The 14872-nt window shown below is 39.4% G+C and overlaps 1 protein-coding gene across 1 annotated transcript; it reads right to left on the reverse strand.

Moving 5' to 3' along the window:
* Positions 1–1072: 1072 nt before the first annotated feature.
* On the reverse strand, positions 1073–13516 carry rpf2 (ribosome production factor 2 homolog). The gene is made up of 10 exons (XM_054761634.1): positions 13359–13516; positions 13024–13156; positions 12555–12592; positions 9391–9430; positions 9228–9309; positions 9005–9081; positions 6360–6459; positions 6171–6273; positions 5437–5581; positions 1073–1592 (listed from the first exon to the last, which is right to left on the reverse strand). The coding sequence occupies exons 1-10, from the start codon at positions 13379–13381 to the stop codon at positions 1410–1412; spliced, it is 924 nt and encodes a 307-aa protein (XP_054617609.1). The 5' UTR covers positions 13382–13516; the 3' UTR covers positions 1073–1409.
* Positions 13517–14872: the final 1356 nt, after the last annotated feature.

Consider the following 14872-nt stretch of genomic DNA (forward strand, 5'->3'; position numbering starts at 1 on the left):
CGTAGCAGAAATTACAAGCACATTATGCCGTGCGTCTTCTCTCCTTTTTAACAGTGAATTGCAACCACTCAAGTTAGTCCCTGCCCTTCTGCCACATAGCCAAGACGGTGACTATTGAGGGTGGTTAATTATCCATCACTGCACACTCACTAGTTTGGCCATTTGAGAGCAACATTCGGGTACTGACAGCGTACTGCATTTTGTTTAATTAAGCACCCAAAAGACTAGAAAGAGTAAGGCTGTGTCTCAATTCACGGCAAAATGCAGCACACGTGCCCAAATGGCTTTAAACTGTTTTTTGCAATTCAACAATCTCAAGTTGAACCTCCTAAAATATCAAAGTATTGATGCTAAATCATCTGCCGTATCTGTCAAATCTTTACTGGGTCAAACATGCCAAGAGATAATGGAAGCAGGTCCAGTTAAGGTCTGTTCTGGAAAAAAAAATAAACCACTTACCTCAACTGTAGACCTACAGGACACACCTGGTACATTTGATCCTGGATCCAGCAGATCCAGATGCACCTGAGCTCAATTTTCAGCTTCATGGCAAAGGCTGTGAATACTTATGCACCATGTATATCAGTACTCTTATTTATTTGATAGATTTGCAAACATTTGCCCAAAACGTTTTCCATGCTGTTATGGGCTGTAGTGTGTAGAATTTGGAGGGGATTTTTTTGTTTTCTATTTTGGAATAAGGTTATAGCATAACAAAAAGTGGGAATCCTTTCCACATGCATTGTATACACAATAAGACTGGATTGACAATGTGTTATGTTCATCCTTTGTCAGGTAGTCAAATAGATCACGAATATGATTTTTGAGGTAGAGGGCGCCCATCTGACACATACAGCAGCATACTGTAAATAAATATGGATATTTTTTCCTCCTCATCCTTGTGGCGCCCCCTGGAGAATGCCTCCCATGTGGCCCATAGCTAGAACTGTTAGTTTCTTAGTAACATTACTGAAGTATGTCCAATTATTAAAGCTGAACGAGTGAAACTACATGTGAATTGTGTGTAGGCAAGAATAAATACATTGGCAACAGGAAGCAAGCAAAGCTGGGTAGAATGTGTTTAATTCATTCAACAGCAAATTTGGGACAACATTTTTGCAACAATATGGCATCCCAGAAATGGAACAGTCATTAATTGCTGGTAAATTGAGGGACGATGATCCACCTGTGATTCAGGTTGATCTAATGCGTCTCCTTCCACAACTGTCACAACATCATTCATAATATTTCATAAATGGAGGCTTTCAAGTGTGTGCATTGACACAGATTTGTAGCTTGTCATTCTGGTGGCGCCCCACAGTAGAGGTGGTGAACGTGCGGTAAGACGGTAAAGACACTGACCGGGGTTGCGGATGTAAAGACGTGCATCAGCAGTCTCATCTCGACTCTCAGCTCTCTACTTTTGCCACTTTGGACGTTTCTCCCTCCTGTTCCCCGGCAACCACCTCTCCTTTCCTTTTCAGACCCTTCATCTTGCGTGTTTGAAGCTTGGACAGATCCTGCTTCTGCATGTGCACTCGGCCAAATTTGGTGCCGAATACATTGTGGGAAATGTTCTTCTTCTTCTTGGGCTGTCAAGTCACAGAGAAAAAGACGTAAATGTTTTGTCTGCTGCAGTCGGATGTGTTAGAGCTGCCTGGTTATTAAAAACAAGCATCAACTGTGATGCACTCCGCTCTCTGTCATGTTTGGACTCATGTGTTCACATGATGCCAGTCGCTACACAAATCCCATCCATCCATTTTCTACGCCGCTTGCCCACATAACAGATGCCCGAACGGTGATTCGAACCCAGATCTTCCCGATCTCCTCACAGTGTGGCCAAATGCTAACCACTAGGCCGCTGCTATACAAATCCCAAATAAAAATATTGTCATTCAGAGCATTTAAAATATTTTTGTGCTGAAAATGTTAAATGAACAAAAAAGATAATTAAGATAAAGTTTTATACTAATGTTTTAACCCTGATTTTTTTAATCACAGCTTTCATGCGTCTCGGCATGCTCGCCACCAGTCAAAACTTGAGGTGGTCTCTTTAAAAGAGTTTTTCAGACCTGTATTATACAAGAAACACACGGACACACACACACGCACGCACACACACACACAAAGATTTGCCTTTTAATGTGCTTGTTTTAATATTTTATGATATCTTTATTTGTACTATTGTTATAATTTAATCATAATTAAAAATACTTTATTTAATGTACTTATCTTAAATGCGATTATTTTTATTGAAAATATTTTTTTACGCATTCATGTGATTATTTTGATCTATTTAAATAAATGATCCTGAATTGTTAAATGAAATTATTTTTTTGTAAAATGTTTGTATAGTATGTGTGTATATGTCTTTATTTTGAATATATGATATCATAACTTTTATTTAGTAATTTATTTGTAAAATTATATATTTTTCATAGATATAACAATATTTTTATTTACTTATTGTAATCATTAATTTTCGTTATTAATTAATGTGATTTGTTATTTTCTTTAATTCAGATGATTATTATAACAAATATGTATTTTCTTTTTTATTTAATGTGATGATTCTGCTATTTATTAAATTAAACCCTTTTTGTACAATATTATATATATATATGTATGTGTATACAATATGTCCAGACTTTAGTTTTAATATATTATATTTGTAATTATACATTTTAATCAATTATTTTATTTATTAATTTTATTTTTATTATTTAATTGAATTTATTTTCTTGAAATTATGAATTGAAGAAGGAGTTTCAACTGCCACCTCCAGGAGCGCTTCAACCGTGTCCCGAGGGAGGCAGCGGAGGTTGAGTCCAAGTGGGCCATGTTCTGTGCCTCCATTGTTGAGGCGGCTGATTAGAGCTGTGGGCGTAAGGTGGTTGTGGACATCAGCTGAGGGATGCCGTCAAGCTGAAGGAGGAGTCCTATCGGGCCTTTTTGGCCCACAGGACTCCAGCGGCAGCTGACAGGTATCGGCAGGCCAAGCGGTTTGCGTATCTGGTGGTCGCCGACGCAAAAACTCGGACGTGGAAGGAGTTCGGGGAAGCCATGGAGAATGACTTCTGGACTGCTATGAAGAGATTCTGGACCACCATCCGCCGTCTCAGGAGGGGGAAGCAGTGCACAGTCAACACTGTGTGGTGGGGATGGTGTACTGCTGACCTCGACTCGAGATGTTGTGGATCGGTGGAAGGAATACATTGAAGGCCTCCTCAGTCCCACCGACACGTCTCCCAATGAGGAAGCAGTGCCTGGGGACTTCCTATCTCTGGGGTTGAGGTTGCCAAGGTGGTCAAGGAACTCCTCGGTCGCAGAGCCCCGAGGGTGAATAAAATCCGCCCGACGTTCCTTAAGGCCCTGGATGCTGTGGGAGTGTCGTGGTTGAACGACTCTGCAGCATTGCATGGACATCGGGGGCGGTGCCTCTGGACTGGCAGACCGGGGTGGTGGTTCCCCTTTTTAAGAAGGGGGACTGAAGGGTGTGTTCCAACTATCGTGGCATCACACTCCTCAGCCTTCCTGGCAAGGACTATTCAGGGGTTCTGGAGAGGAGGATCTGCCGGATAGTTGAATTTCAGATTCAGGAGGAGCAGTGTTGTTTTCACCCTGGCCGTGGAACTGTGGACCAACTCTATACTCTTGGCAGGGTTCTTGAGGGTGCATGGGAGTCTGCCCAACCAGTCTACATGTGTTTTGTGGACTTGGAGAAGGCATTCGACCGTGTTCCTCGAGGAATCCTCGAGTACTCTGGAAGTATGGGGTACTGGACCACCTAATTCAGGCGGTTCGCTCCCTTTTTATGACCGGTATCAGAGCTTGGTTTGCATTGCCGGCAATAAGTCTACTTCGTTTCCAGTGACGGTGGGACACTGCAAAGCTTGCTCTTTGTCACCAATCTGTTCGTTACTTTTATGGACAGCATTCCTAGGCACAGCCAGGGCGTTGAGGGGTTCCGGTGTGGTGGCTGCATGGTTGGGTCTCTGATGATGTGGTCCTGCTGGCTTCATTGGGCCGTGATCTTCAACTCTCACTGGATCGGTTCGCAGCCGAGTGTGAAGTGGTTGGGATGACAATCAACACCTCCAGTTCCATGGACATAGTTCTCACCCGGAAAAGGGTGGAGTGTCATCTCTGGGTCGGGGATGAGATCCTGTCCCAAGTGGAGGAGTTTAAGTACCTCAGGGTCTTGTTCACGAGTGAGGGAAGGATGGAACGTGAGATCGACAGGCGGTTTGGTGTGGCGTCTGCAGTGATGCAGACTCTGCATTGGTCCATTGTGGTGAAGAGGAAGCTGAGCCGACAGGCAAAGCTCTCAATTTACCTGTTTATTTACCGTTCCTACCGTCACCTATGGTCGTGAGCTTTGGGTAGTGACCGAAAGGACAAGATCGCAGGTACAAGCCGACGAAATGAGTTTTCTGGCTGGGCTCTGAAAGGTGAGAAGTACCGTCATCCGGGAGAAACTCTTGAGTAGAGAGGAGCCAGATGAGGTGGCTTGGGCATTTGGTCAGGATTCCTCCCGGACGCCTCCCTGGGGAGGTGTTCAGGGCACATAACAAGCCAATTCCCAGTTCCATACGGAATGGGAGGACAACTATGTCCCGTTGGACATGCCAAGGCTGACTAAATGGGAGTGTGAAGGTAATGTAATCTAATGTCATGTAAAATTACTGATGACTAGTGGCCAGAATACGACATAGAACTGTTTTTCAAGATTTTTAGATTAATAAAAATAGCCCATAGTCAACCACAAAATTTATTCATAAATTTTTGAACAACCATGATAGAGTAAGGGAGCAATGTTCAAACCACAATGTATGTAGTGAGGGATGACTGTACAGTATTTGTGTATATTATATGTCCAGACTTTAGTTGTCATATATTCTGATATCATAATTTTTTATTTATTATTTTTGTAATTTAAATCTGATTTTTAAAATGACTTATTTACATTTCATTTTAATTCTTTAATTTACTTTATTTATTAATTCATGTAATTATTTTTCTTTTTTTTTTATATTAATTACTACATTAAACCTTTTCTGTATAATGTATATTATATTTCCAGGGACACCCTGCATTGATAATATCACTATATAGTCATTTTTGTATCATGTCACAAACCATAGCAGTGTTCTCATGGACGGTATGATATGGCAGAGTCCTGGTGATTTATGTGACTGATTTATTTAGCCGCTTAAACAGTCTTAAATTGAGATGACATTTTTTTAAATGCTCCGCCAGCATCATTTAATAATCGATTATTGGCGTTTTTAAATCGTTTCTAAATTATTTACATCTGCACCTAAAAAAATCTTTTTCTCCCACCCCTTGTAGATGCAGCCTGATGCTGGTTATGGTCACTTTGAAAAGACGCAAGTTTAGCCATCATTAATAAATAATAGATGTTGTATTTACCTTGAGAGCCTTGGGCTGTTTGTGAGCTAACTTGTACAGGTCATCTGATGCCAGGTGTGTTCTTCTTAAAACAAAATCAAACGATGGCCCCATCTCTTCCAGCTCGATGCGTGGTGTCCTACACCCCGACTTCTTCAACAAACATCTGCAAATGACATTTTTTTTTAATCAATATAATTTTTGGTGTGCAACAATAACGTCCTGACACTAAGTTTAAGGTTTAAGATTTTAAATTGACACAAAAAACTGTATGATGGCTTGTAACTGACTCTTTATGAAGCCTCTGGGTTACTGCAGGGGTGTCCAAAGTGCGGCCCGCAGTTCGATTTTTATTGGCCCCCGGGAATGTTTTATACATAAATTTAAACATTATGAAGGACCCCATTGAAAAGAGAAATAGTTGAAATGACCAAACGTCACAGTAACAAGAACTACAGATGTCAGTTTCTGTAAAAACTGCGTGTGAGAGCTCAAGCTGAACTGAAATGGACGGAAAATGTGAAATTATGGGAAAAGTGGGAATTTTTAGGCTAATAATAAAAAGCTAAAATAAGGATAAAATATAAAAAATGACAAAAAAATACTTTTTTGACCAACAATCTGTGAATTTGCAGGGCCATGAAAGCTGAATCGTGATTGTGCAAATTGGTCTGCTGCATCCACCCGGTGGGAAAACTTTGAACACCCCTGGGGCTGGGGTCAAGAATTGCCCTGAAATGTGATGCATCTCTCACCTGTAGCTACGCATGAATATCTTCCCATCCAGGGCAGTGAAGTGCAGAACATGTTCTAAACCTGCCAGCCGCACCGCAGACACGGACGGACCTCTGAAGAAGTCTGCAATGGGAAAGCAGATGTTCCCCGTGAACCGGACATGCTTCATGTTTCACCCAAATCTACTCGCGTGAGTCATGGGTGCGTACCAGTGAGCAGACTCCTGAGGCGTTTGTGCTCATTATCCATTTCGAAAGCCTCACCGGCAAACACCAGCATGGGTTTGGTTCCTTCGGGACATGTATTACTCTGCATGTGAAGGAAGAAAACATTTATGTTGGCAACATGGGAATTTAAAGTGATGCAGCGAGTGGACTCTCCTGTCTTAAACAACAAACTAACAATACCACGTTAAAAATAATTCTACCCATCTCCACGAAATGCGGTGTACGTGTCTTGCCTGACAGGACGAACAAAGAAGTTTTTAATACCCAGGTCTGAGCAGGAAGTCGGACATTCTGGCAGAATTCCACAGATTGTACTTTAACATCCTCCTACTCGGGAATTTGCCCAAGATGTGGGAGGCGCCATTGATGACTCACTAAGCAACACCAAACTCAAGATGCTTGCATCAAGCCCTGCACTGCACAACAGCCCTCGCAGTTTGGGTTTTTATTACTGTTGGCAAATTTTTGTACTGAGCAGCCTGGAGCAGGGACCAAGCCGACTGTGTTACTTAATTGGGATATGTGTTTACAGAAATGCCAAAAGAACATCAGCAAATGTACGGTGGCTGTCTCCACACATGCACTGCAGCCGTCCTCCTCACTCACGCCACACCAATATGATACAATTCTGATACCAGCGCCTTGTTTGCTTTAATATGCAACCACGACAAAAGAATATCAGCAAACGTTGCTATAAGAATATCAGCAAATGTATCCAAAACAGTATCAGCAAATGTAGCCGTCTCCACACATGAACTGTAGCGGCCATCCTCACTCGCGCCGCACCAATACCGATACAATTCCGATACCAGGGCCTTGTTTGCTTGAATATGCAACCACGCCAAAGAAATATCACGACTAAGCGCTCCGCTTGACGCATTCATGGCCACACAAAACACAAACTCTTAACAGAACACAAAACTTCCGGGTCGCTAAAATATCGTACCTGTCTGTAGAGAGCCGTTTATTACAGCCTCATATGAAAACCAACAATAATGAAAATGCCGCAACCTGGAAGTTATGTTTGATGCCAACTCCGTGAAGCTACGAATGTGTCGCACCGAGCGCTCGTGCGCACATGCACGTTCGCTGATATCCTTTGAGCCACATTTGCTGATATTCTTTTGCCGTGGTTGCATATAAAAGCAAACATAGCTCTGGTCTCCTAATTATGTCGGAATCAGCAGATATCCAAATTCAGGACTCTGGATCAGAAGTGAAAAAATGTGGATCTGTGCATCCCTGGTGGAGAGCCAGTATGTTAAAAATGGACGCTGGCCTGAAGACTAAACGCAACTCACTTAGCCATATTGTACTGAGCAGCCAAGACAGAGATGCTATCACTATGTTGCCATAAGTACCATTCAAGTACTGCTTTTACTACACATAGGAACAATAAACCATCAACACATATTTTGACTATATATTATTCACTATTCACCTCAACAACAGAAGAATGTAAGCCACTTTCAACAATAATAAATAACTAATAATTATAATAATAATAACAGTGGGTAAAAGTGTGTTTCTTTAAAACGTGTGTAGCAAAAATTGTCATGAAACAGATGCTACAGCCGTAATTAAACTGATGAGCATGACCGTATAGTACAGGGGTGTCCAAAGTTTTTTATTGGCCCGCCGCACATTCTAAAAATATCATTTAACAAGAAAACAAACAAACAAACAAAAAACAGTCAAATTTGTAAAAAATCAGCAGTAATTTTACAAGAATAAAGTCAAAATAGTAAAAAAATAAATAAAATTGTTGGAATCTAAGGAGAAAGTTGTAATTTTACAAGAATAACGACTTAATGTTATGAGGAAAAATAGCATCCTTTTAGTAGCATCAAGATGAAATATTGAAGAAAAGAAACATTTTTTTAAGTCATAATATTAAGAGAAACAAACAAAACAATGAATAAAATTGTCAAAACGGGAATAAAGTGAAAATATTTTGGGAATAAAGTCATAATTACGAAATGAATATTTACAAAACAAAGTTGAAATAGTTGGAAAATGTAAAACAAAAAACACACCAGCAGGAATGGGGGAAAACTCATGGAATTTTCCAAGGATAAAGTTAAAAAAAAAAAAAAAAAAAATGTAAGAGGAAAAAAAGGTTACATTTTAACAAGAAAAAAAGTCGCAATTTTACAAGAATAAACTTGTAATATTTCGAGCAAGATAATTGTCATTTTATTAGCACAAAGCTGAAATATTACAGAAAAAACACGCTATTTTTTTTTTTTAAGTCGTACTATTGTGAGAAACAAAACAAAATAAAGTTGTCATTTTACGAAAATAAAATGAAATATTTAGAAAAAAACCCGGCAACAATGGGGAAAAAAGAGCAAAGACCCATGGTCATACTAATAATAGAGTATAACTTCTTAGCATAGCTACACGTGTTGCCTCACAAAATATCAAAGTGGCCTTTGCATCCTTTCATTTCCCAGCATTTGGTCCTCGGTGGAAAAGGTTTGGACACCCCAGGTACAGTGTTGTGTCAATGTTATAGCAATTTATGGTCCTGGATGGAATGACACTTTCATTGCCAGACGGTTTCTGCCCCCTCCCCCCCCCAAAAAAATCAAAACACACAGTTGTAGAATGAATGCAAAGAATACCTTAATCTCACTGAGAGAGACAAACTTCTCAATTCCGAGTTCGATCATATCAAGCACGTGGAAGTCAAATAGACGACCTGCAAATAAAGAAGATAATTTTGCGTCCCAGTCCTTATGACTCATATTAGGAAAAAAAAACCTGTTTATGTCCACGCCCCTTGGACTGGCTGACTGTACAGCAACGAAAAGTGAACGTGAAAAAAAGCCTGAGTGAAAAACGTACCAAAAATGATGTTATTTGGTCGTTTCTTGTTGTGGGAACCAAAAAGAAAGAGCGAGCAGTCGGTTTTTTTGGAGAAAAATTCCTGCAAAAACAGAAAAGCCATGTGAAAACGGGGAACAATAGTGTAGGTAATGAGGGGTTGGCGGTGTTTGCGTTCACTAACCATTGATGTGGAGTCCTCAAATGGGCGGGTGATGTTCTTCCTGAAATGCAAATTCTTATTTTATCCACTGCAGGGAAGTGAAGAGATTAAAACGGCTGTTTGGACTAGACCAGGGGTGTCCCAAGTGCGGCCCGGGGGCCATTTGCGGCCCGCGACTGTGATTTTATTGGCCCGCAGCAGTCTAAAAATTGAATTTAACAAGGAAACTTAAAAAAAAAAAAATACAGCAGCAACCATTTGAAAATCAATCAAAAGTCAAAATATTAAGAAAAGAGTAATGTAGCCAAAGAAAAGCCCTAATTTCAGAAGAATAATGTAATAGTATGAGGGAAAATGTCATTCTAGTAGCATTTGTAAGTCAAAAACAATGAATAAAGTTGTAATTTTTAGGTTGGGGGGGAAAGCTTATAACATGGGAATAAAGTCAAAATATTAGGAGGAGAAAACATACAAGAAAAAAGTTGAAATATTTGGAAAATTATACAAAAACAAAAATCAACAGCAGAAATTTTACCAGAGTAAAGTCAAAATTTTAAGAGAAAAAAGTTTTCTCATGAGAAAAAAGTTGCAATTTTATGAGAATAAACTTGTAAAATGAGGACAAATACCATTTTGATATTTTGTGATGCCAGTTATGAAGTGGCCCCTGCATCCTTTCCTTTTTTACTATGTGGTCCTCGCTGGGAAAAGTTTGGACACCCCAGGACTAGACCAAAAGAAAATAGTCTCGAGCCGCAAAACAGTACAGAGCTTATAAACGTTTAAAAGTCGTAATCTTTGTTTAAACTTTTTTTTGTTCCAACAACAGAATTCAACAAACAGAAGCGCAGAGTGCATGTGTTTGCCTACTTGGAAATCATTTAAACACTCAACTATGAGGGCCTTTTTGAGTCGTTCCCATATTTTTGTAAAATTCAAATAAAAACATATCCAACTTTAATATAAACAAGGTCCATTCTTGAACATAAACTTCTCAATTATCTTATTTATTTAATAATAATACAAATAAACAGACTGTTTGCAAAGGTTGCGGGGCGGCCTGGAGGGCGTTAACTTTTGGCCGTGTTGCAAGCATTATATCCCGACTTCTTCCTGCTCCCAGCATGTACGCTGGGCCTCAGGTAACACACACATGCGCAGCAGCCTTTGTTGAGCGCTGGCGGTGTCACTTTGAGCCAGTTGTAAACAGTCCCTTTCATGAAAAGACAGTCAAGTGCAGTTTGAATTTGAGGTAGTGCAAAGTAACACCAGGAAAAGAAGCTGCCTAATACAGTAATTGTGCACACCTAATAAAGGGTGTTGATCTCCTAAGGTCACACCCTCCCTCAGTACAAACAAGCACATCACCTGGTATGCTTACACCCAATGGGCATCCAAGTTTATTCAGCTTGGGGTTGGAAAATATGCATGAAAATGAGAATATGGTTCAAATACTGAGTTGCCTAATACTTGTAATTGTGCACACAGTGTATGTTTGCTCTGCTCGACCTTCCGTAGTTCTCAAATCGCTTTTGGCACTTTTCAGAAAAAGCTGATTCACGTTTCCTCCACTTCGTTGTAAAAAAAACAAACAAACAAAAAAAAAAATCACAGATCTTGGCGTGGGAACCGCAACATGGAGGCTGAGGAGCCGCAGGTTGCCGACCCCTGGACTAGACAGTGTTGTTTTATTTAGACAAATAGTCGTCCCTCGCCACAAGCGGCTTCACTCTATCAGAGTTAGGCCTGTCATGATAAGCAATAAATTAACCTCGCTATATTGACATGCGCATGTGTGTTTGTTTTTCTCTCTCTCGCTAACAAACGAGCTGGATGACGAGAGGCTTCTCTCTGTGCATTGGTCTCAACACCCGGGCGATATGGTTCCATAGCGGAATGAACGAAGTGAGTGAACTCTCCAGTCAGTCATTCAGTCTCTTTGGCCCAGTGGGGAGAGGCGGGGCTGCTACTCACTAGCTGTGTGTGTCATGTGCAACACAAACGAACACTTTCTTTGTTCCTGTTGTGCATAAAACACGATCTGATGTCAATTTCAGCCCGTTTGCGCATCATCATTTTGTGACATGAAAAAGACAATTAGATAATAATACAAAACGGTGGAACTTATGTTTCAGTAACACCTCACTGTGCACCAAACGCATTCTGCTGCATCCAAAACATGTACGTTGACCAAATACTGACAAAACGTTACAAGTTATTAACCCTATGGGTTGCTTTAATTTCCCACCCTTTCAGGTCCCCAGACCGCAAAAAAGTCTGCTCCCAACAACTGATGAATACCTGTATATTTTTCTACTTTTTTGCTCAGATCTCTCAATGAACTTGAGTTCTAATAAAAAAATACCAAACATGTAAATATTTGTACTAATTTACCCTCTAAATGTCCATTTGATTCAATGATGCCACTGTTTTTGCTTAGAAAAATACAAACAAAATGAGTTCTTTTCCATATAATAAATGTTAGGGCTCTGTGTCAAAGATCAGGATAAACATAACTACACTTAACTATACATAAAATTAGTAGTAAAATTGATTTTGATGCTTTATTTTTTTTGTAGGGTCAGATTTCAAATTTCTCACCCTTATGGGCTCCTAGCTCCTAGGACAAAAAACTATAGGGCTTCCATTATAAGCACCATTTTTCAACACATTGTAATTTGACAATATAAACATGCATTTTCTAAATTCAGGGTTTCATTTTCTTTAAAATTAGCCCCATTTGTCATATTAACTGTTTAGAATGAGTTTGGAATGAGATTGAAACAATGAGGTCTATGTTCTGTGTGTACGTGCATGCATATTTAAAAAATGAATGTTTAAGCAAACTATTTTTTTCCACCTAAATTAAGCATAAATTAAGCATTTTCAAGCATAAAATTTATTTTAATAAAGTAAAATACATATATAAGGCATTATTTGGGGAATAGAAGCATAAAGCTGACTATAGGGGTGTTATTTCATGTTTAGAGGGTTCTAATAATGTTAAAAAAAATCGTATTTCGAAGGTTGTAAACAGGTTTTCTGTGCTCTCACTGCAAAGATATTAAATTTATAAATATTTCACTTATCACGGTCGGAACCAATTAACCGCGATAAAGGAGAAATTACTGTATGCACAAATTCAACAAGCATTAGGCCCGTGTCAAAGAATAGAGGGTACTTACTTCTTGTACAGCACAGCATTGGGTTTTTTCAAGGAATACTGTAAGAGAAAAATGGATGGATTTTTAATAAATGTGAACATTAAAATGCACTTGAAATGCAATGTTGATGATGTCTCTGAAAAATGACACTGGCACAGATATTAAGCGATAAGAGCAAGAATTTTCCGGCCCTTTTGATTTTCTACACAAAAGATGTACAGGTACTATTTATAAATTCAGTGTTGCAGGGTCCACGATTTACCACTTTGAATATTACTTTTATACTGCACTTTTATTAGCACACACGTTCACCTGACAAAAAAAAAATCCCAATTTGACTAATCACACTGTTGTACAGTTTGGTGGTACCACTCATCACACATCTGTAATGTTTGCCTTGGTTAATCCGGAAAACAAAGACATTCTGGATTAAGTAAACTTGCTTCATAGTACTGGCCTCAGTTCTACAGGGTATCATCTTGTGACTTACTATGTCCTTCAGTGCCTGGCTGACAGTTTGACTGGTGTTCCCCCCTTTCATGATCATGGTACTCTTCCCATCTTCAGCTAGTTTGGGTGCTCGACTCTCCAGGAAGCGCTTGGTGCGCTTTAGCTTTGGTTTTCTGAGGACAGAACCACAGTTGAGAAATACATAAAGACCTAAGATATACACTGTAAGATATGCATAAACCCATACTGCTAAACGTGTCGACATTAAAAAACAAAGACAGCGTGTTGGTCATTGACACCCCGGTCCATGTTCCAAAAAGATTTCATTTCATCAGTTCATAAGTGTCACTTTAAACGGTAAGGAAAAAAACTTACATTATACCGTCGGACTGTGTCATTTTTGTGTGTCTCTATTCGTGTTGCTGATTTTAAAATAAAAGCTTCACGGTACTATACTTCCACGTGATTGTGTGCGGAAACGAAATACTTAAACGGAAGTGCTACGGCATATCCACTGGGACAATCGCTCTACAACGGAAGTGGCGTCATTGGTTACTATCTCTCCGACTCCAGTTGTTTACAGTGCTCTGCAGGTACCAAATGGATTAAAACAACGTTTTGTTGCTTTTGGTTGCTACATTGATACCTCTAATACAATACGTATGGTAAAGATACATAGAGATAACTCACCACAAGGCTAATACGTAACAAAAATAACAGCGTCAATACTATTATAGTAGAAAGCAGTTATTTTTATATAAAATTGAGTGACAGCCCTTACAGTCAGGTGGATGCCTTTGTGTATCGTACATTTGTTACCTATATTAACAACACAAGCAAACTTGTGATGTATTTTGTCACCGTTATACTTTTCCAACAGACATTGGTAAACGCAGCGCTGAGCCGTACGTCAACGTCGCCGCCATATTGGATGTGCCAAGGCTGCGCTGTAAATGAATACAAGTAAATGTACTTACTTTCATAAAGCGCCTTTCTACAAAGAAATTTATGTTAATTCCTCTCGCTTATACATTTACACGCGCACTAATATACTTGCGAAACAGTTAGGCACCAAAAACAACATGTTTGATTTTGTTTACTAAGTATATTAGGTTGTGTGTGTATTATTTCTTTGTAGAAAGGCGCTTCGTGAAAGTAAGTACATTTACTTGTATTCGTTTACAGCACAGCCTTGACACATCAAATATGCCAGCGACGTTGAGTATCCCAGCAGTGGACAAACCCACTCGATCCGGCGTGTCACTGCGCAATACGTACCCGGAGCATGCGCACTTCCTCCTTTAACTAAATTTGACAGTGCTTCTGTGACGTCACGTATTGCGAGAGTTTTTTTTTTAAATGTATATTACTTCATATATGTAATATATTAGCAGGTTATTTTAAGAGTGACTCTTGATAAAAGTCTTCTTTAGCATGATGATGTTTCTATCGCCTTATGACAGCCACGAAGACTGAGCTACGTAAACACTTACGCAATGCACGTAGCGCCGACGTAAACGTCATATCCGGTTGCGTGTAACATACATAAATAAATAGAATAAAACACACCAAATGCAGTTACATTTCAATGTAAAGAACCATAAGCAGAGTGCGATGATGGATTAATATAGAGGATATAGGTAAAGTTTTTTCTTTAACGGGGAAATACAATCCATTCAAACAAATCTTCCCAGCAAATGGTTTTGTCTGTTTTTTTGTGGAAAACCCCCCAGAAAATAATGTATGGAAGAAAGAAAAGGCTTATAAATTGTCAACTTGCACCAAGGATATGATATAAGAAAAAAAGATTGATTATGTTGTTATTTGTCAAATGTCTATTTATCTTTTAAACGTTTTTGGGAGTGGAAGGGGGACGTATATTGCTTGCT

The sequence above is a fragment of the Dunckerocampus dactyliophorus genome, chromosome 19 (genome assembly GCF_027744805.1).
Source record: "Dunckerocampus dactyliophorus isolate RoL2022-P2 chromosome 19, RoL_Ddac_1.1, whole genome shotgun sequence".
NCBI classification, from domain to species: Eukaryota; Metazoa; Chordata; class Actinopteri; order Syngnathiformes; family Syngnathidae; genus Dunckerocampus; species Dunckerocampus dactyliophorus.

Bases quoted from the DNA above. Each gene is read 5' to 3' on its own strand.
- rpf2 (XM_054761634.1), bottom strand. From the start codon at position 13,381: ATGACACAGTCCGACGGTATAAT. The intron at 9,310-9,390 runs GTTAGTGAACGC...CTGTTTTTGCAG, and splicing joins TTGAGGACTCCACATCAATG to GAATTTTTCTCCAAAAAAAC. The intron at 1,593-5,436 runs GTAAATACAACA...GTGACTTGACAG, and splicing joins AACAGCCCAAGGCTCTCAAG to CCCAAGAAGAAGAAGAACAT.